Below are 22,489 nucleotides of genomic sequence, written 5' to 3'. Positions count from 1 at the left end.
CAGGATGGGGTTTTTGCCCAGAGTAGGGGCAGGTACTTCCTAGTAATGGGTTGATGGGATTTTGCTGCTGATTGTGATAGCATTTTCACAATTGACTATAGTAAGGTTGGACTCCAAATAGAGTTCCTGGAGAGGTATTGAACATTTTCAAGAATTAGGGGATAAGGAGATCAAGGTAAGTAATGATTAAAAAATTAGAAGATTCACAGGTAAATATTTGTAACCAAATTTATTAAGAATAATTGAGATAGAGTCTATAATACGCCAAAGAATAGACTTATACAGGGAACAGGTTCTGAGAGGCTACTGGCACATACTTGGCAAAAATCATCTTCCCAGTACTGAGAGGTAACATCAAATTTAAGCACAGTTAGCAAGACCAATGTATGTTGAGACAACAATATCACGACATTAATATCCTGCTACACTCACTGAATTCTCTCATAAAGTATCAATACACTTTGAAGGAACTTGAACGTTTTCCCAAAAATTTGCGAAAGCAGCCTCTGTTAAACGTGGACTGCTAGCAATTTGCTTCTCTCTCGAGGTGGTGCAAACTCAAAATGGGGAAAAGAATCTGGGTCGTGCTTGTCTTGGTTTGAAAAACCCAAAAGAGAAAAATGTGCCTAATTGATATAAATTTAGCACGTGGATTCCATGTTGCCATTCGTCTGCTCAGAAATAAATCATAGATAGCGTCAAAATGTGGTAAGAATAAATAAGTGCTGCGCCTCGTATGCTACTTTTCTGTCATTACAACATTTTGACAGACCTACGACCACATGGAATCTATTTTTTAATTAATGATTAAAAAAAAAAGCAAAACGTTGTAGGTGGTGACGTCATCTATGCGTCCGTCCTGTAATAGATCATTAACAAGAACCAATCAAAATGCGTGAGAAAAAGAAGCTAATTCATCGAAAGATAGGTGTTTCTACAGCCAGAAATGGCATCTTATTCAAATAACAAGTGTCCAGGCTCTTTCCGAGAAGAAGCAGGAATTAGGCCTTGCTTTGGACCTTTGACGTAATGCGGTCACAACAACACGTGATGTTGACGGAAAGGGACGTGATGTTAGGAAATTCCTTTCGTTGAGTTTTGTCGAAGCCTGTCTGGTGTGGTCTCAAAGCTCTTTTGGTTCACCGCATCTACGTCCTTCAAGTAAGTTAGTGTATTCTAATACAGCCACAGTACTCTCTCTAAGTACTTAAACAAATTCACTAAATATGTAAAAGTGCATTAGACGGCCATGTTGTTTCCTTATCTTACATCCTTGCATTAACTCATTGCAATTTTGTTTGTGGTATTGATCACTTAAAGTAGGTACACAATGAACGGAAGTCTAGGATGTTTTAGAGAGATCCTTTTTCAGAAAACTCAGTCGAAATTGAATTGTCGTGCTGTGCATCAAAACTACAATTTATGATTCCGATTTAGTTTATACAGTGACAGTGAAACGTAGATTATTTATGTCTGGTCTTCGATCGGCCTGTCCTTTTCCTTGTCGCTGTAAAGCTTAGGACAAGAATTTTAAACTTCGAAACAGAAATTTAATGTTTATTTATAAGCAACGGAAAGTATTTCTTGGTATCAACGGTTGAATGTATTTCCCCCGAAATTGCAGCGGACAGTACACCAAATGTTTTGGCATTACTCGGCCAAGGAACATTGCTAGTCGGAGATGTCGCCTGTTACGATTAACCTTCTCATGTAAATTTTAAGAACTGTGCAACACTCTGTGGAAAAAAATTATCTTCTGAAAGGTTCGACTTTTAAACAGCTGATACTAAAATGTGTGAAACTTTTAAACAGTGCTTTAGTTAATCTTGTGGAACTGAATTTCAACGTTGCAGTGAAGGTCATAAGCTTAACATTCAACAGGAATTATGCATGTTTTGAATAGCGATTTGTATGTTAATATGGAGTCAACCATGATTTTTAAACCAAATTCAAGGTTTGTTGTCGGGGTTATCCAGATTTTGATGGGGCATTCTTGTATTTCTTAAATGAGATTAGTAGGTAGATAGTGTGAAATGTCCTATACATTGTGAATGCAAACTGTTTATTAATTAGTGTACAGACAGCGTAAAGCAGATGGGAAGTACTTCAACTTTAACCCTTTCGTGTTGAGTACAATTTTGTTATCTTACTGTTACTAAGGTCTTTGTCTGTTTGTAAATTGTCAGTAAAGTTAGTTGTTTATTAACAAAAATTAAGCAATATTGATTGAAATATAACTGTAAGGTTACTGTAGTTCCTCGGATAAAAGGTGCACGGTTTTTCCAAGAAAATTCTGTCCTCATTTGGAAAGTTAATGCTGAAATTGAGGTGTGTCTTATAGCCAAGTATTTTTGTGCATTAAAATCTTGAGATCACAATTTTAGCAGAACTTACAGTTAAAAAGAAAAGAAAAGGACACTAAATGTTGAGAGGAAAAGCAGAAAAAGCAGAGCTTTTCGGTCTGAGGTGTAGTGAAGATTGCGTCTAATTCAATCCTTTATTCCAATGAATCAAAAAGAAAACACTGCTTTTAGAACATTAATCAACTTCTGTAGAAAAGGAAACAAACAGAAATTTGCATACATGCGTAACAGCACCTGCTCAGTAATATAATATCCAACTCAGGTCCTTCAGTTGGTAGCATTACATGGATACACACTTTGCTGTCATCCGCAGCTCACCAGAAAAAGGACATGTTGCTGGTTGCATCATTTTCTCACCATGGATTCTGAAATGCTGTATTCATGGGCAATTTCACAATTTTTGTTGAATGCCTCGGCTTCGGCAATGATTTTCAACTTGAAGTTGAGGTCATGTGAGTGATGGCGAGTGCTTGGCATAATTGCGACCGAACAAGAAGTTGAAGTTTAACTTTGAGTTTAAGTTTGACTGTTTATGATGAGAATGTATCAATTAGTTTTGCAACTGAGTTTTAAATCAGTCAGTTGATGTTTAATAGAATGAAATTGGCTCATTGAATATTTATTATTTAATTTGGAAATAGAAGCATGTTTCCTAAGCAGGAAGGCTGAAATAAACAAGCATGTGTTTAATGTTTCTCATTACAGGTGAGAAATTTTCTTGGTTTTTATGTAGATCATTAAATGTGAGACTTTTTCACTTTTTCACTTTTTTTTTTCACTTTAACAAAAGAGTTTGCATACCAGTTGTGTAGGGATAATTGTTCTCAGTTCCATTACATCCTTTTGTTAACTCACAACCTTTTGGTGCGTCTTATAACCGAGTATTTTCACATAATTTTCAATTTATGAGAACTTGGCTTGACTAAGTTGCTAAGTTTGGGGTGCGTCTTATAACCGAGTACGCCTTATAACTGAGAAACTACAGTAAACAAACCTCCAATGATGGAACAAATTGTTGTCAAACAATCACAAATGAAAGCTAAGTTTTTTTTTGTTTCATGATGTACTCACATGTGATGTAGATCGCAACATTGCGACTGCATACTGCGGTCTTCTTCAGGCAATGAGGTCGACTGATCATGCGTGATATTATAAGCATGATGCTCTGCTGTGATTAGTTGTTTTTCAACAGCTCTGATTGGTCCATTTCGATCCTTACTGTTTCACTCAGTTCTCAGTCAGGTGAAACAAACAAAAAAACTTAGCTTTTATTGTTATCCACCACAATGAATAACCACAACATTTTTTACAAAATCACAAATGATGTTTACAGTTAAAATTTATTGGCAGAAATGGGAATGAAATATTAGTGAAGTATAAAATCAAAACAGATTTCTGCTATTTTAAGAAAGGAATTTTGTACTCTCTGCCATGTTGGGATAGTGGGACAGTTTACGGTTACCATGATTCTCATTGACTCCTGCAAACAAAGGGGCTATTGTATTGGATAATTGTAGTGGAAACCAAGCTGTATGTCATTGGATCTAAAATGGCCTCTTTACCCCAACTGGCACTTTTTGAACAAACTCTTGGAACAGGTCTACAAAATAGCTGTATAGTTGGGTTTAAGTTCTTTTATCTTGATATGCTTTTTATTAGTCTCGCTGTATATCATTCAAAAGTAAAAGGAATCAAAGATAGTGACACAGTTGGAATAAGGCATCCCAGAACCCCTTCCTATTTACACCCCTTGCATTGCTCTACGCCTTTAATTTTTGACATTTTGAAATTGTAGAATGGAACAGACCAAGGCGAAGTGTAAGTGTAAAAGAATCAAAGACAAGGCTAAGAAACTTTTCACATGGGGACGACAGTCAGAGGAAAAGAGCAGTAAGAGTAACAAGTCAGATGACACAGGCCATACAGTTGGTTCAACTGTATTAGGTTAGTGAACTTCTAAATAGTTGTTGAAGTCATGTTGAAGTATCTTACTTAATAATCCATGTATTGGAGAACAATGTGTGCTTAACTCATATGTTGTGTTATTTATGAGTACAAACAGTTTATCTCTCACATTTGAAAGTCTTCACCAGGCCTGGGTTGTTTGAACAGTGGACGATGCTATCCATTGTATACATGTAGATCTCTATCCAGTGGAAAGTGCAGTATGTTTTGTTACACTTATTCGCTTGATAGGGACATATCTATTGGATAGCATTATCTGTCCTTTGAACACCAGGACCCAGATTTAGAATTAGATAATTGGTCCTTTAAGTTCTTTGTACTCTTTTTATGTCACATTGATTTACATACTTAATTATCCAGACTCATGGGGACTAGATTTAATAATCTGGATAATCAAGAGTCTCGGTAATAAAAAATATGAATATACATGTTTAAAGCTAATGGGATCAGAAAAGCAAGTCTGGATAAAAGAAAAGTCTGGAGAGTTGAGGTTTGAAATAGTTAAAAAAGCAATGCACTGCTCTCCTGTGGAGTTTCACACTAAGATTGTTTTTTGTTGCCTGCAGATGATGTTGTTTCACCTGAAAGAGGTGATGTTGATCTTCCATCTGATCATGATATTCCACTCTGTGATACTGTTGCTCTTCCGTTAGATGGAGATACACCCCTAGCCACTGAGGAAAAGCTCCTGAAAGATATGTGTACGAAAGGTCACGAACGGTTGGTTGTTCTTTTGCAACCATCATGTCCACTTGGAAATGATTACCGGTTATTGGCTGCAAAAATGGGATATACAAATGAAGATATTAAGCATCTTGAAAGTTCACATGAACCTGTGAAAGAATTGATGATAAAATATGATACAGGGAGGAGAACAATTGCAGAACTGGTATCACTTTTACAGCAAATAGACAGACCAGATGTAGTACAGGACCTTCAGCCATATATAGGTAGGGCAACCTTTTTCTTTTGAAAGGGAATAAAATTGTTATGGAGGACATAACTTGCGTTAAATGCTAACATTGATTCTTATTTCATACCTGCTGAGATTTACACATTGTTTGTCAATCAGAGATGCAAACCATCATACTTCACCAGGGCTAAAAATTAACTCCAGTGCTTGGTGGCCAGTCGGGCCAGTTTCCTTGAATTCCAAGTGGCCCATCCCAAAATGAAGATGCCCTTGATTTCCTCTAGTTTAAAATGAAAAACTTGAATAAATGCCCCATGGTTTTTAATGGTGCATAAATTAAAAGGAAAGAACACAAAAATCCAGAGTCGTGTGGCAATCACAAAATCAAAATGATGTCTATGAGCTGTGAATGTGGATCGCTTGTGAAATCACTGTTAAAACAGCTGGGAATTTCCACTTCAGAACTAGAAATTCACTAAAATGGATGGTCTTAGAGTCCAGGCAAAGAAACAAAGAGAAAGGTAGTCCAATTAAATCACATATTGAGTTCTATTTTTAACTTTGTACTTTGCATAATTTACATCGCAACTTTTCTAAATTCTGTAGTATAGTACTACATCAGGCGTTCAAACCTTAATTTTTGGTGGACCTGGTCAGTTTTAACTCGCCACTGGCGACAGTGCGACCGCCAATTTTTAGCCCTGCTTGAAATGTGTTGGTTATTAAGAAAAAATCTTTGTATGTATGGAATAAAAACATCATATTATGGAAAGTGCTTGAACAATTTTTATTGCCATGCATCAAAAACTCACTCATTTGCTGCACTCACTCATTGGATTTTTTTGATGCATTGCAACTCATGAATAAAAATTATACTTGTGTACTTTCCATGGAGTAATCTCCATTAACTACATGTTCAATTCTGAATTATTTGATTTCAAGTCATTAAATGCCAGATATTAAATACCATATGCTGTGTGAGGGAGTGGAGATGGTACAGTGGTGAGAGCACTTTCCTCCCATGGCTGTGACCTGGGCTTAATTCCTACACCCAACATTGTATGAGGATTAAGCTGACTCTTGGTTCTAGATAGGTTCAAAGGTCCAGAGTCTTTCATATCACCTTGTGTTGCTTTAAAATTGAAACTTATTACATCTCCAATTATTACAGAAATTTATCCCTATGGTAGTGTGTTTGTTGTCCATTTATTAAAAAAATGTAATTTAAGGTAAAATACCTTAACACAAAACTGTAGTGATGGTTCTGTATACTTTTAAATCTTGTTACACATTCATTTAATTGACATTTAATTTCAAATTGTATTTAAAAGTTTTTTTTGTTTAAAAAGTATGCTAGTCTATGCCACAGAGCATGTTTCTGCAGCAGCAGAGTTTGTATTGTAATGCAGCAGAAAGAATGGAGACCATTTTTGGTACCACTTACTTTTCTAGGAAGAGCAAATTTGTGGCTCTCTTGCTCGAAGAAAAAAAATTGAGATACTTAAAAAAAAAAACACACATGATTGTTTTATTGCTTAGTTTCCTTTTTACTAAAGAATAATTCCCTGATCATCCACCTACTGTTTTTTATTCTGCTTACTCCTGTATTTTCAGATTCAACACTTACTCCAAGGGAGATACAAGAGCGAATGCATCTGACCAGTACGTATTTATGTCATTAGATAGAAGAAGGCCTTTTGCTTGTGTTTAGGTTGGTATTTCAGCCCTAAGCCTTGCATTTAGGGTTGAGAATTATTGTGGATCGGAAAGAAAGTATTCCTAAAACAATGAAATCTCAAGAAATTTGTACGTGAAAACATCTTGTGTCATTGAGTTTTAGTGATGAATTTTCATGAAATGATGTGCATAAGGTGAAAACTATTGTTGCATGACTGACATTCACAATCTGTTGTCTCCCAAGGCTTGAATTTTTTATATGCTACACTTGTATACATTGGCAAAGAGCTCTTTTGATTCATGTCCTCAATGCTATCCATGAAAATTTTGATCTGATCTTTGCAAACTGTACATTTTTGTCTGTTGTCTTTTTTTGTAGATACCAATGTTGTACAGAGGACAGGTAAGTCAAAAGATTATTTTCGTTAGAGGCAAGGAAAGTTGTGTTTATGGTTTACATACAAATCGCCTTATTATACTCACTATGCTATACTAAACAATGATCCAGTGATCTTTGTGACGTAATTTTGTAGAATTTAGTGCAATTTCTCCATTTTTTGGCAGAGAATACATATAAATTTGTGGATAGAAATAAGAGAGATGGCAAGTTTTGAGCTTAAAACTTACCATCTCTCCTATTCTATCTACAAACATTACACTATCGACATTGCTGATCCTAGCAGTATGCAGGACACATGTCATATGAACTTCGTAATAGACCTCGCTCACCGTAGAGTCTCTGTGGCTCAGTGGTAGAGCATCGGAGCAGGGAATCTGAAGGTCTGAGGTTCAATTCCTCCTGGGGACTCAGACTTTTTTCTTTGTCCCACACTCATGACAAGATGAAAAAACATCTTTCTCTAATACATATAAAGTTGTAAATTTTTATAATCATCTCAGCATGTGAAATGTTACATTGTAGATGTTTTCAACGTCAAGGTGTGTAACCAGTATGATCCTCACATCCATTGATTTGACTCAAATATTGCTCTTCCAAAATCTTCCCTGTTTACACAACAAGCGAGATACATTTTAGAGGGATGTGTAGAAAAAAAGCTCAAAGTAACCTCTAAGGGACTGCTAGATTCTCATTTCAAATTTTATTGTATTTCTTTGGGATTTACAAGAAGAATTTGAAGTGGCATCAAAAGTCACCTAGCAGTGTAATTTCCTTTACCAGTTCAGTATAGTTATACCCAGTTAATGATGTGGTGTTTTATTTTCATAGTTAAAACTTTTTATCATGCATTTGTCTGCTTTGCTGACGAAGACAAACCTTTTGTGGACAAACTTGTCAAGAAAATGGAAAATAAACGTAATCTACACCTCTGTTGGCCTGAGCGGGACTTTTTACCAGTTGGCTCTCATCTTGAAACAACTGCTTTGGCAATTGAGCGAAGATGTAACAAATTTATTGTGATCCTGTCGCAAAATTATGAAAATAGCCAAGGAGCCATATACCAGGCACAAATTGCCACGAGTCTTGCACCAGGTTAGTAAAATATTGATTTGTTTATTAAATATTTTTGATAGTAAAAGCAAACATCAACCAATAGGTGTAAACCCTTTCCCACCTAAGAATGAACCCAATAGAATTTTTCCTTTCAAGATAATTGCATTTTAAAACAAAAAGATTACAAGAAGGAAGAGCAATTGTGATGTTAACTAGGATAAATTGTGTGATTTAGCACAAAATTCTCAGAGCTAAGAGTAACAAAAAAAAAGGCAGTATTGTACTCAGTAAATATTGTTGTTATTGAGATCTGTGAGTTGTGAAACTCTGTGATCAATATGAAGATAGAACTCCCTCCATTTCTGAGCCAGTCAGATGACAAAATAGATATAATCCTGACTTTACTTTCTCTGATGTTCATTATTGTGACTGTGTACTGTTTTAGGTCATAACAAAGTGACTCTGAAATTTACTGTTATATCAATAATTGGCTGCTCTGATAACTTTAGTTTTTGGTTTTCCTTTCTGAATATGTTGTTAATAATCCACTTCAGGTGGCTGGTATTTTGGCCAATAATGTCTGCTACAGGGAAATTGTCTGAAAAATGAATATTTGGCTGAGAAGTGAAACTTCAAGGGCAGATATGAAACTTTTTAGGACAATCTCTAAGCCAAGGACACTAACAGCTGACATACCAGCTCGCTGGAAGGATTATGTTAATTTTATAACCCTTCCTTCATTTTCATTGACAACTAATTTTTTTGTACTTTCTGGAGTAGCATTCGAGTTCAGTTTTTTCCACTGGCTTTGTTTCATTTGGATGGAAATAATTGTTGGGCAAATATGGACCTAAACAGGGATTATTGCTTGATAACTGTTCTGTGATTTTGCACCACACAACATAAAGTAGGCCTGAATATTTTTCAGGCCTTATTTTCAGTACTGCTTAAGTAGTGTTCACAACTGTGAGATGACTTTCATATTCATTTCTTTATCCACAGTTCACATGTATGATTTTCATATATTTACAGTCAGTTTCATCTATTTTGTTTCACAGGTGCCAAAGAGAAGCGAATTATACCAGTGCTCATTGATGAGGGTTATAGATGCAGTATTCCGCGAACCCTTTCTCACATTACTTACCTTGATTACCTCAGGCAGGATGAGAGAAACTTCTGGAATCTGTTGTGCCAAACTCTCACGTGCACTATTTGAATTTAAGCATTTTGTACAGAATGTTAAATCTGCTGCGTGATTTTGGTCCTAGATGCTGAGTTTTCCTCAATTTATTTTTATTGAAGGCCTTTCAAGGGTGGACACTTAAGATGCTGGAAATTCAAGTACTCAATGTTTGATTGGTAGCATAGGGGGCTCCTAATCCTGTTTCACACTTGAATTTTTATAGAAATTCATGCATCACTTGTACTTTAATCCTTTAACTCCCAAAATCTGATTGTCAATTCTCCCTTCTATCTTCAACTCATTCCCTTGTAAATTAGTTCCAAGAATTTGGTGATAGATCAAGATATCAACTTCTACCTGTCTAAGTTTGAGTATTCTCATGACCTGTGTGCTGGATGATGTTTAGATATTATTGGGAGAAGTTACATGTCAATCACTTCTGGGAGTTAAAGGGTAAATCTATGTGGGCTTAATCATGTATCATATGTTTAACAATTGGTTCATATGTCAGCATGTGTTCATCAAGATATGAAACATGCGGGAAGCTTGGAGAGCATGAAAGTTGTGTAAGAGTTGCTTGAGGCCTAGCACAGCTGATGTATGAACCTATTGTTTTATAACATTTTCCACCCAATGGAAAAATTTTTTTTCTCAAGGGATTTGTTTGCTGACGTCATGAGCATGCACAATAGGAATATGAAGCATGCTCGTGCAATTGAATTTGATTAGATGAATTTATTAGCTGTGTTATAAAAACCCTTTGGCATCCTCTGTTTGAAGGTGTGAGTCTGTTGATGTACTTAATATCCAAAACCACCCTCTACTCCCAACCTTTTCTTCCCATTTTAGCACTGTGCAAAGAACCTTAAAAAGCAGTGAAAGTTGAATTAATGTGAACTCAAAAGTGGCAAATATTTGCTGAAGCAAGAAATTCCTTTAAACTCTTAGGCTCTTGTGAAAACTAAAACCAGAAATAAATTAGGAATGTCAACTCTGCTGAAATGAATAAGCCAGTGAAGCATGAGGAGGAAACACAGTCAACAAACACAGTATCCTAGTAAATTCACATGAGTTTATTGTCAGCATATGTCTGTGGGCATCCAATGTAACTGGCCATAACACAGTAAGCTTTCACAAAATCTATTGGGTAGCAATGGTTTCTGAGTGTAATAGCAGAGGTGTAGAATAAGTGTAGAAAAAAAATAGTGTTGTGATCATTCAGGTTGGATTTTTTGAAATTTTAGTTCTGCCCTTTGGTCATTTTCAGTCATTTTTTTCAATCATTCTATATATCACTAGTGTTAAATTTTGATTTTATCAATTTATCTGTTTCAGACATAGTTATTGAAAGTATTTGATGGTCTCAGTTTATAGGCCCAAGATCCTTTACTGTTTTGCATTCATGAGAAGAATTTTCTCTTTACTTAATTACTACTTTATATCTTGAAGAAACTGTTAAGAGTTTGTGATTCATAAGTTTATACATTGTAGATTAGGACCTGGTTGTTTGAAGGCTGTAGAACTTTAGCCAGTGGGTGAATTGCTATCCAGTGGACACCACATTATGTTTTGTAAATACTTATTCATTGGGTGGTGATTTATTGAGTGGATAGAGTTATCTAGTCTCTGAACAACCAAGATTAGGATGATATAATCATGAAATGATTAAAAAAAAATGCAATTTCTAAAACAGTTCTGTGAAACTTAGAAATTTACTATAATACACAAATTTGTTTGTGTCAGACCATTGTGAGAATATCTTTATTACTACAATTACAAATTTATACACTGATGTATGAATGCAATGAGATTCTTCAGCATTTGTAAATACTGCATACCAAAAATGGTGTAAATATTTTATTTCAAAACATTTTATGATTATTGCCTTATGTTCAGAATTATTTTTATGCCTTGTTTAATTTAGGATATGTATTTTGCTTAATTGGTAACAACATAGTGCAATAAAATGTGTGTATATTTAGAGACAAAAAGCTAATTTTTTTTTTTCATTTAACTTTTGCAAAATTAAAGTGGCTGTACTGCTATGTTACTGAAGTTTTAGTAAAAGGTGAATTTTGACAAGTAGATTGCTATTTGAGAGCTACAGATGAGGGTCAACCAAACTTTTCCCATGGCAGGAGTTTTTGTCACATAAAGCCTTATTTTCAAGAGACTGCTGTTGGTATGCTAACATCAACAAATGAACCTAACTTTTTGAACAAGGAAGGGAATTGAGCCATTCAAGGGATTTTTCCTCCAGCTGCTAGTGGGTTTTGAAAATTTGGAATCTTATTGAGCTATACTCTATCACATATTGAATTCCCCTTTATATGCTGAACACAAAAGCGTTGGTATCATATTAAGAAAACACCATTCAGGTAATAAGGCTGTCTCCCCTTCCCATTTGCCAAGTAACATACTAAATTGTTGTTGATCCTTTCTGGGAGTAAAAGGGATAAAGGGTGTTATTCTCCTTTTGGTGGGGCACAAATTTCAGTATGCAAAATGAGATTGCACGTAGGTGAATGAGAATGGTGATGAAGGATGACCACGAAGTGGGGGTCCAATTTGTTAATCATGAGTATGATTACGGACAGAATTGGACAACACAAAGTCCTTTTACCAATTAATCAAAACTATTACAAAATTGGAGAAAAAAACTAGACATTTGTTATATGCTCTCCAAAAAAAAAAAGACAATGGTTAATTCAGCAAAATGCAAGACTGCAGTGCACCCACATGACGTGTTCTGTGCACTTACACAGACATCAAATTTTTAACTGTTCCTTTAACTGTCCAATTGCAAGCATGACACATGCTCTGTCCAATTAGTGCCCAAATCAGGCTCTTGACAATCAATCATGTTAGAGAATTTTGTTACAGTTTTGATCAGGCATATAATCCTTTATCCAGAGGATTTTTTAAGCAGAAAGGCAGCTACCAGGAAAATTATAAGTTTCTTTTGTGCAGATATCAACAGATCTGAAATAAACTGTCCTTTTGAATTCCTAGCTTATGGATAAAACCTAGGGTAGGGGTTCCTAAACATCTGCTATCTAGATTCTTACTGCACTATTGAGTTCGATACCACAAAACACCTAGGCAGGCCACAGGATTTCCAACTGACAAGTGTGTGGATTAACACAAATTTAAAGAAATTTAGAAGGGATATGTGAGTTGAGCTATTGTGGCAAAAAAAAGACCAGAGGACCTCAACCCTGTCACTCCTAAGAACTGATTATTGATTCTCTCCTCTAGCTGCAATGCATTTCCTTGAAAATTAGTTATGAGAATTTGGTGTTAGGTAAAGATAATAACTTATAACTGATAAGTTTGAGTATTCTCATTATCTGTTTTCTGGGTATCAATATTATATGGAGAAGTTAGATGTTAACCACTTCTGGGAATTAGAGGGTCAGACAGCACAAAAGTATTACAAACTTGAATGAAATAAGTTGGAAGGCCTTTTGTATGAAATTTCTGTTGATAGTTCTTTCCATTGCTGAAAACTGAATTATTCCACCAACTTTTTATTATCAGCATGGAGGAAAGCAATTGGCTAGGTCAAGGGAGATTCATAATTAATTTTAGCCTACCAAAATCGAGACGTAACAACAACCATTCAAAAATTAAAAACAAACAAACAAAGCAGACATAGCCCTTTTGCCGGTTCGCACAGCCAAATCCTAGGTGTTTCCGATGGGTTTCCGAAGAATTTCCGATGGACCTCCGAAGAATTACCGAGAAATTTACTTCAGATAAAATTTATGGAAGGCGGAAGTGAAAGTAGGAAGTGGTCGAGAACGAAATTCCGGTCACGTGATATCCAAGTGGGAGTCTTTTACGTCCCCCGTTCGTCCTCCATTGCCTGGCTCGAAGAGCAACATCTAACAGCTTTTCTCGTGGTCTGCGGGCCTTGTGCCCCTCATGTAAGTAGAAATTACAGTGTACAAACTTGTAGAGTTTTTACTATTGTATCGAAGCGGTGCTTATCAAATTTGATAAGGTATTTTTGTTTGCTCATCTGCGGTGTTGAAAGGCCTACATTTTTAAGTGAAAGTTGAAATCCAACCTTGCTGTCCGTTGTGTATTTTGTTACTGTGGTGGTAGCGTGAAAAGGACCATATTCTGTTGTATTGCGATAGTAAAAGGATCTCTGTCGCATGAAAAAGATAGAATGATCTCGTAGTGTTCGGTTTTGTTGCAATACTTTTAATTTTCTTGTTTTGACCTTCGGTTTGCACGTTACAGAGCAGAGATCTAAGAGTTTTTTCCAGTTTTTAATCCGATGATTGAAGAAATGCCTCGCGAATCAAGATTTTTTATTTAACATCCCGCAAAATGACTAGCCATTGTTCTTTCTAAAGACAATGCTTCGTGTTTGCTTGTCTTTGGTCACCGCCTGTATTCTCTAACGATTGATTTCGAACGTATGTAGTGTTTTTGAGTATACAGACTAAAGTGAGAGATTTGAAAGCAGAATCGTGCAAAATTTAGACTCTGATATTCTGTCTCGACTAAGTTTCTGGTCGGTAGCCTTCCCAGACAAATGTGCAGTCCTCTATTTCATCAGCATCACCGCGTTTTCTCAGAAAATAATTACTAAAATTGACAAGTTGTCGCTCGGTGTCCTCGAATATTCTCGATGCGGAGATCTGTATCACATTTTAATGATTCAAGAAACTCCAACGGGTTTGTTTGCTTATCTAGTACGGTGTATGTTTATGATTGATTGTGTGACCACAATGTTATCTTATAAAGATCGCTTTGCAAGTTAGATCAGTCTTCATCTGTCATAAACTTCCTTGTTTGTTAACAAGATATTGATTGGCTCTGGTGTTTTCGCTGGTTCGCGAGTTGCACAGTGACTGAAATGATTCTTTTGCTATAGGATGGAAGCATTCAGAAAGTGGAATTTCTTTGGAAAGGGATCTCGGCTCAAGGCTAAATTAAAGCGCAAAAAAACACGACAACATGGTGGATGCAAACAGGAAAGTAGTGAAAACGAATTGAGCTCCAATCCACCACCGCCGAATTCAGAAGAAGGAACTCTTAATGGCAAGGAAAAATCCAAAGCAAACAATTCTGGTGAAAGTGGGATTGTGGATTCGTGTGAGCAAAAGGATGTGGGCACAGGTGACTCTGATGAAGTATCCCCCACAACTGTAGGTTAGTGAGTTCAAAAAAATTTTTATTAGTTTGTTTGTAAAGTTCGAGTAGTTATATACAGTCCCCCAATCCCTAAATGTATTGACCATAAGAAGGTATTGCTTAGCCCACAAACCATGTGAGATCTGGGAGGTAAGGCGATAAAATTGCAAAATTAGTTGCCCCTCACAGTCTTGAAACTGAACATATTTGGCACCCCAGATGATACATTTCTTTGTTGGCTGTTGAAGTTCCTTCAACAAGGTTTCTTCCATATGATAATTTTTGTAACCTTCCTTATCATTGTCCTTGATGGAGAATCAATGTTAAATGAGGCAGGTAGCAAATAATCGCTTCTAAAAGGTAGAATATTCAGCAAGAAAATTATTGCGTTCTCAATGGTGACATCAACCTTCTCCAGACAATAGAATGAATTTCTTGTAATCCCTGATTAGTTATTACTGTGAAGGATAAAGTTTACCCTCTAACTCCAAAGATCTGATTGTTAATTCTGCCTTCCAGCTGCTACACATTTCCTTGTAAATTAATTAACAGATTTTGCTTATCAATCAAGATAACGACTTCCACCTGATAAGTTTGAATATTCTTGTTACATTTTTACTGGACAATGTATGGATATTTTAGGGAGAAATTACCTGTTTACCATTTAAGAGTTAAAGGTTAATGAAGGTCATCATCACCTTTTATTATTTTAAAACTCACTTTTGTGGGCTAAACATGATTCAAAACCCACAGATCTTTCTTCAACTGATGATGAGAAATTGCTTAAAGATATGCCTTCAGAGGTTTATGAAAAGCTGGCAATTCTACTGCGACCCACGCATATGCTTGGAAAAGACTACCGCTTATTGGCTGATAAAATGGGATACAAATACGAGTACATTAAGTATCTTGAAAGTTTACCTCAACCAGTGAAAGAACTGTTTATAAAATTTGCAAGAGAAGAGAGAAGAACAATTAAAGAGCTGTTGTCACTTCTAAAACAAATAGACAGACCAGATGTGGTGGAGGACCTTCAGCCATATATAGGTAGGATAAACTTTTTTCTTTTAGTGGTTGGTGGGTATAAAATTTTTTTGGTGGATATTGATCAGCTGATCTTAAATGCTTAGATGAATAGGGCACATCTACACATTTGCAGAAGAGGTTCAGTTGTAAAGATCTTTGATTATCATAGAAACTCATAAAATGAGACTGTTAATCAGTGTATGCCAGGCAAGTTTAGAGTGCCTGTGCACAATTGTGATTTTTTACTGGATTATCATTATTAAACATAAAACCCAGATTAACTTTTCGAATAACACATTTTTTTTAACATCAGATTCTACAAAATACAATCTTGGGTTTTATGGGTTTGGACTTTCAACTCATGTAGAAGTGTACAACAATTGTAAAGACCACAAGAAACTGACGAGAACTGAAAGTTGAAACATGCAAACTGCCTTTGGCGCTGGAATATACCAGGAAACAAGTTACAGTTGATTTTAGTTTGACATTTGATTGATTGAGAGGGTAGAAGGAGTCTTTTTCTAAACAAATCAAAAGAAAAACCTATTATAATCATAGAAAACTTGTGACACTATACTGAAAATCTCTTCCATAGTAGAGTTAACCATTATTTGATTTGGATCATTTTCAGAGAGAACACCTCCTCGAAGGGTGATTGAAGAGCGATTTCAAAAATGTATGTATCTGTGTTTGACTGTAACTGTACTTTGTTTGTATTTACTAAGCCTGCGTTAACTGAACATTATATAAAGGCAGAAGCAGAAAACCTAAGTTATGTGCTTCTGGTCAAAATCATTATCTAAATCACTGTGCGATATCATTGAATGAAAATCAAACAGACAGAATTACAGCAAAAAGCCAATTTCATCTTGACTTTCATTGTCCTTGTGCTCCAAGCAATTAGAAGCTTCAACAACCTCTCCCCTGGCAACCCACAAGGATTTGATCATCCTCTGTGCCAGGGGGTGGGGAATTTGAACTAGAATTGATAAGTCTTTCTAGCAGAATACAAATGCTGTATTAAATATGGAGGTGTTAACGTATATACAGTTCAACCTATTTAAAGCTGCACCATATTAAGTGGTCAGTTGTCAAGGTCCCAAATTTTTTCCCTTAATCACTGTAATTTTCACCACTATGTAGCAGTCACCTCAGTCTATAAAACAGTCGTGGTCACCCTTGACTGAGTCCCAACAGCCTGTTTGTATTGTTTTTCCATCTGAATGAATGGTCACCTAAGGAGGAACCACTTACATAAAACTAACAAAAATCTCTCAAGTAAAAGTTAATTCATGTTTCTCTCTGAAAATCAATGTTAGTAGTATTTTTGAGCAAGTTTTTATACATAAAGTGGTCAACTATGGTATAGAATAAGGTTTTTGTTGTTTTTTATATCCACCCTGTTCTGTAGAACCTGTTTTAATGAGTCAAACTGTACAAAGTGGTCACTCTGCCATACCCCATGAGTGACCACTTAATACCAGTTTAATTGTAGTTAGGGGGTGGGGGGGGGGGAAGGGGGGACAGGGGGGGGGAATTTGAACAAACAAATCTTCATCAGTTAAAATGTGTGGGGGGTTGGATGTTGAAGTTTTGAATTGTTGAATTGATCAACACATTACTCCTTAGTCATTGCTTAACTTCTCATGTTTACATTTTGCCTTTTTCTTCAATCTGACCAAAAAATGATCACAACTGAAAGTGTCGTGCTTTACGACACCTTTCTGTCTGCATGGTGCATAGGAACTCTAACAGCTGTTTTGGGAACAGACTGGTTTTCATTTCCATTCTTAAACCAGTCATTGAAGATGACTGACTGTAAAAAATGATATTTAAACAAGAGCTTATTCTTAGCCAGTGGCTGAATTAGGGTGGCTGTTGTCAGTAATTTTAAATAACATCAGTGTCTTTTGTCTCCATCGTATGTTCTTGTTTACAGCAAAGATTGATGAACAGAAAACAAGTGAGTGGACTATTGTATTTTTCTAATTTAGTTTTTTTGCCATCAAATTTACCCAATTTTTTGTAAAGAGCTCTTTTCGATTGAGTGTTGTAAAACCAAACCAAGGTTATAACGATGGTCAATCAGAAGAATGGAAAACACATGTGCCTTATTAGAAAAAAAAATTAAACCCTTTACACCTTGGCATCAGTATGCATATTCTCTATACTTTTCTGTATACATTTCTTGAGGTGCTGATGAGGAGAATTTATTTAACAATCAAAGAGTTTCTTTAGTTGGTGATCATTTCTCTTATTCCCATGACCTTAGTGTGTGATTCTGGGATGTCATTGTAAGGAGAAATTAGATGCTAGTCACTCTCGGGGGTCAAAGGGAACTCAAAGTATTAACAACGAATGCGCGGGAAAACGTGGGCGACCAAGTCGTGATTGGTTTAAGTTTTGCACCTGAGGAGTACGATTTTTCAAGACCCATCACAGAGCCTAGTAAAGCAAAACCAAGGCAACCCTGGATTGCTAACGACATAACTGAAATTGCTCTAACACCTCAATTTCGTTATTGTAAAGGAAATTTGTTTGTGTTTCTAGTTCGTGATTCTTATGACGCATTCATATGCTACGATGAGGGAGACCGTGCTTTTGTGGATAAACTTGTCAAGAGGATGGAAAGTGAACCATATAACCGTCATGTATGTGATACAAGACGAGATCTCCTGCCTGGTGGTTCACGTTTTGAGGGAATTGCCACGGCCATCGAGAAAAATTGTAGAAACGTGGTTCTTGTTTGGTCTAGGAACTACCATGATAGTGAAAAGGCCCGCTTTGAATCAGATGTAGCCATGAGTATGTCAACAGGTCAGTTGGACGGTCTTTAGAAATGTTATGTTTTTTATAATCAAACCATTCAGAGATTTGCTAACGTGATTGATTGACAGCTGTCTGATTTGGGGTCCAATAGGAGAGTGAATCTTTCATGCTCAATCAAGTTATGAAACGAGTTTTTGCTCGGCGCGAAAAGCGCGGGTCATAAATCTAAGCGTAAAAATCGAGTTTCAGAAACTTCAAGTATGGACCAAGAAAACAACGCTGCATGTAGTTAGATATTTATCATATATCTGGGTAAAAAACTTTAATTTTAAACTCAAACAAACTTTTTGATTTAGCGAGCCTTACAGCGAAATCGCTGCCCACGTACAAACTGAGAGATATCATAAAAGGAAAGATTAACCATTTTGCTCGTGAAATGGGATCATACGCTGCATTTGCGCATGTTCTGGAGATGAATACATTGAACCGATGGGAATTTGTTTGGTTCGATTTGTCGATTCGGCACAATTTCGTTCAAATCTCGGTGTGGTTTTTCTCTACTTTAATTTTCTCTGGTATGAATTGATACTTTACAACAACTTTATCTCAGAAAAGATGCTGATGGTGACCTGTGTTTCATTTTGCCTTCACAGGAACCAAAAAAAAACTTGATATCATACCAGTTCTTATTGATGATGGTTACAGAGACAATATTCCTCGTTCCATGTCTCATTTTTATTACCTCGATTACAAACGACTAGAAAAGGAATTATTCTGGAATAAGCTGGCGATATCACTAGGCTGGAAACCACCTAATCAATATTGAGAGCGTCGAGTAACAAACTCAGCGATGGACGTTCGCCCCAACTGCGTACCTACCCCTCCCCGAACCCAACAACTGTCAACTGAGTACAACTTAGGGTTAATGTTGGATTAGGGGAGGGGTAGGTGAGCATTTGCTAAGAAACTGACATTGATCCAGATATCCTGTTGCACAAAACAATAGGAAACCGCACCAAACAGTCAATCTGTTTTGAAGACCACCTTCTTGTTTCCTTAGTTAGAGGTAGATAATTTTCCTAATTTACCAACGTTTATTGCGATGAGTGCCATGAGGATAGAGCTTTTTCTGATGGGATGTCGTAAAACCGAAAACTTAGTAGCAAGAGCCAATGAAACTCAAGGTAATTGGACTAACGTCCACATTAAAATATGAGTGACTTCTCAACCAATCACAATTGAAGTTAGAACAATTTTTATAATGACGCGAGAGTAATGCAGAATTGGCTCGGTTTTGCTTCACGCGACATGTGATAGGTTCAGAAAACTCACGCCATATTTTAAACAATCAGATTCAGAGGGAAAAAATCGTGACTTGGTCACCCGCGTTTTCCCACGCATTGAACAGTTTGCTTTTTTTTTTCTCTGCGTTTTCTGACTCTGTGTGATTTTTTTCCTTTGTTTTGGTTGGCTGTTATTATTGTTTTGCTTTTGGTTTTACAATCCGCAATCGAAACGCGTACAAGGTCAAACGCGCTCAAGGTCAAACGCGCTCAAGGTCAAACGTGCTCAAGGTCAAACGCGCCCAAGGTCAAACGTCCTCAAGGTCAAACGCGGCTACTGCTGGTTTCATCTGACCATTTGTCGGCAAGAAAAGTATATAATTTCCACATATGAAATCACCTCTAGTGTCTTTTTAATTAGAAATTTGGTAGCTATTGTAAATAAGTCGGTAGAGGTGTTTTGGTTTGTTGTATATACTATATATAGATCGTCATGTATTATATATACTCAATCTTTGTGACGTACATTAATATTTTTATTTCAGCATTTTTTCGTTTTATAAATCTCGTGTGTTATCACACGTGTATGATATGTATGAATTATTTTAACCCTTTCGCTCCCAAGATCTTATTAGTAATTCTCCTTACTGACTGTCAAACAGTTTTGGTGATACTAGTTTGGAGAATTTGGTTTTGGATCAACTTAATGATCCCCTAGTTGGTAGTTTTTCTTTGTTTTCATCACTTGTTTACTTGTTATTGTATTGTAATTGTAGGGAGAAATTCTGTCTTGGTCACTAACGTGAGTTAAAGGGTAATCGTTTTAAGTTTGGTCGGCATATAAGAGTTTGTAGTATACAGAAAGAAAGTAGAAACTTTCATTAGGAGGAATTATTTTTTTTGGCTGGATGAGGAGGTAGTTGTCTGGTTGTTAATAGCCATAGGCTGCATTCCTCGTGCTAATCAGAAAACTATTCTCCCCTCCCCCCAGTAAAAGCGTCCTTCTGGGAGGAGGGGATCGTTGTATGATATCTGAAGGAACGCCTGTGAAGTAAACCACCGGTACCTTGGATCGAACACATCAAGTTGAGGGTTCGTGGTAAACTTCCTGAGGAAAAAGGGAAAATTAAAGCACAAACAATTTTCTCTCGTAGTTTCACTGAGTAAGATTAGCTTTCTTTTTCTGTTTTGACACATCACATTGAAAAACGAGGGAAACAAAACAAAACATCGATTGAAAATACATTTATTATAGGTTCACGCCTCGCGGTCATGTCTTCGATCCAAGGCCAGGTCACTTTATTTGGGCTCTTCTGTTCAATTGTTTTAAGTTAGGAGTTAGGTTAAAAGTACAAATTGTAAAGCTGGAACCTTTTTGGCTTAGTTATTAGATGTTCCGAACATAGGAATCACGCAAAGAAATATACGGGACGTGTTTAAGTTACCAGAATGTAATGCGTGGTAATCGTCCATTTTTTACGACACGGGTTTATACCAGTGCTACAATAGAGACAACAGAAATATATATCCGAAAAAGTTTCTTTTTTTTTTTTTTTTTCCAGAATCTGTAGATATTCCAACCGATCTAGTTAGTACCTGGTTGAGTATATTCCTCAACCTGCTGACTGTTGAAAAAAAACGATTGTAAAGAATTGAATAAACTGTACTATCAAAAATACATTAAGAGGCGAATACCGTGTTATGAAAGAGGATTGTGAACAATACTTTATTGAAATCTTGGAACGTCTTTTTGAAAATTGGGGAGGCCTGAAGATATTGCATTTATATGTGTGTACACAGATATTAAAATTGTGTACGTGAGTTCATCCAGTCGGAAAATGGCCGAATAAAACAACTTCGTCCGTAACGTGTTTTTTTGACACTGATGCAGTCTGACAAACAACAGACCCTCGAGACCTCGTAATACTCCTACGAAAGGAAAAAATATCTATATGCCGAGGAGTTCTGGTTTACCGATAATTAAGGACTAAAAATGCTTTTTATTAACTGATATTTCTTGTATTAAAGCACTATTTGCAGAACTCTATGAAACTTCATTAAGTTGAAAATCAGACTTATGCGAGGCATCCTACTTTAATGGTTGAACGAAACAGACCGAGGAACTCGGGGTCGACTATTTTGAATCCTTTTTTTCACGTCGGAAAACTCATTTGAATTACAAATAATTTTTATTAATCAATATTCATATTTGTGCTCACTCTTGCACGTGGAAAGAGCTTACGAACTACGCTTAGGAACTACAAGAAATTTGAGCGTTCTTTTTAGCTTCTATGGAGTCAAGAAACACGTCCTTACGACCCTATTGGACCTATTACCTTAGATATTGTCTGTTCTGTCCTGGTCAGCGACTGTTTCTTCTGCAGGATCAAGTCAGATGCCATGTCGAAGATTTGTGCTTTTAACTTTGTATCGACTTTTTCCTCAGGTAAATAATCTAAAGTAAGATACATTGAAGACACGTCTTTCTCGTCGTTGCCTTGTAAATGAATTCACAATGCCAAATGTAAGAGGAAAGAGCGTAATCCACATAACACAATGTTGGATTAATCCTTAGTGGCAGCCGCCATGACAGTTCTTCTTGAACGCGAAAAATTCGTATTTTATTGTTAATGTATTTATCGCTTATTTAATTATTTCTCTTTTCATCCCTGTTCATATATTTCAACTTGCTTTTATGGTGATAGT

At 36.3% G+C, this 22,489-nt stretch overlaps 2 protein-coding genes across 4 annotated transcripts; both read left to right on the top strand.

Moving 5' to 3' along the window:
- Window positions 1-1,005: 1,005 nt before the first annotated feature.
- LOC131788411 (myeloid differentiation primary response protein MyD88) lies at window positions 1,006-11,604 on the top strand. Of its 3 annotated transcripts, XM_066173371.1 has the most exons (8): window positions 1,029-1,161; window positions 3,005-3,068; window positions 4,159-4,307; window positions 4,895-5,278; window positions 6,856-6,903; window positions 7,298-7,321; window positions 8,147-8,410; window positions 9,430-11,603. In XM_066173371.1, the coding sequence occupies exons 3-8, from the start codon at window positions 4,160-4,162 to the stop codon at window positions 9,585-9,587; spliced, it is 1,026 nt and encodes a 341-aa protein (XP_066029468.1). In that variant the 5' UTR covers window positions 1,029-1,161; window positions 3,005-3,068; window position 4,159; the 3' UTR covers window positions 9,588-11,603. The 3 variants fall into 3 exon arrangements, with proteins under 3 accessions (XP_066029469.1, XP_058961478.1, XP_066029468.1); XM_066173372.1 differs by lacking the exon at window positions 3,005-3,068 and having other exon boundaries at window positions 1,006-1,161; window positions 4,982-5,278; window positions 9,430-11,604; XM_059105495.2 differs by lacking the exon at window positions 3,005-3,068 and having other exon boundaries at window positions 1,006-1,161.
- Window positions 11,605-13,390: 1,786 nt separating this feature from the next.
- On the top strand, window positions 13,391-21,459 carry LOC131788393 (myeloid differentiation primary response protein MyD88). The gene is made up of 7 exons (XM_059105478.2): window positions 13,391-13,483; window positions 14,446-14,723; window positions 15,459-15,752; window positions 16,363-16,407; window positions 17,671-17,694; window positions 18,282-18,548; window positions 19,154-21,459. Coding segments are annotated over exons 1-7 (1,083 nt in total). The 5' UTR covers window positions 13,391-13,481; the 3' UTR covers window positions 19,327-21,459.
- Window positions 21,460-22,489: the final 1,030 nt, after the last annotated feature.

The sequence above is a fragment of the Pocillopora verrucosa genome, chromosome 10 (genome assembly GCF_036669915.1).
Source record: "Pocillopora verrucosa isolate sample1 chromosome 10, ASM3666991v2, whole genome shotgun sequence".
NCBI classification, from domain to species: domain Eukaryota; kingdom Metazoa; phylum Cnidaria; class Anthozoa; order Scleractinia; family Pocilloporidae; genus Pocillopora; species Pocillopora verrucosa.
This window is presented reverse-complemented; position numbering and strand designations above follow the sequence as displayed.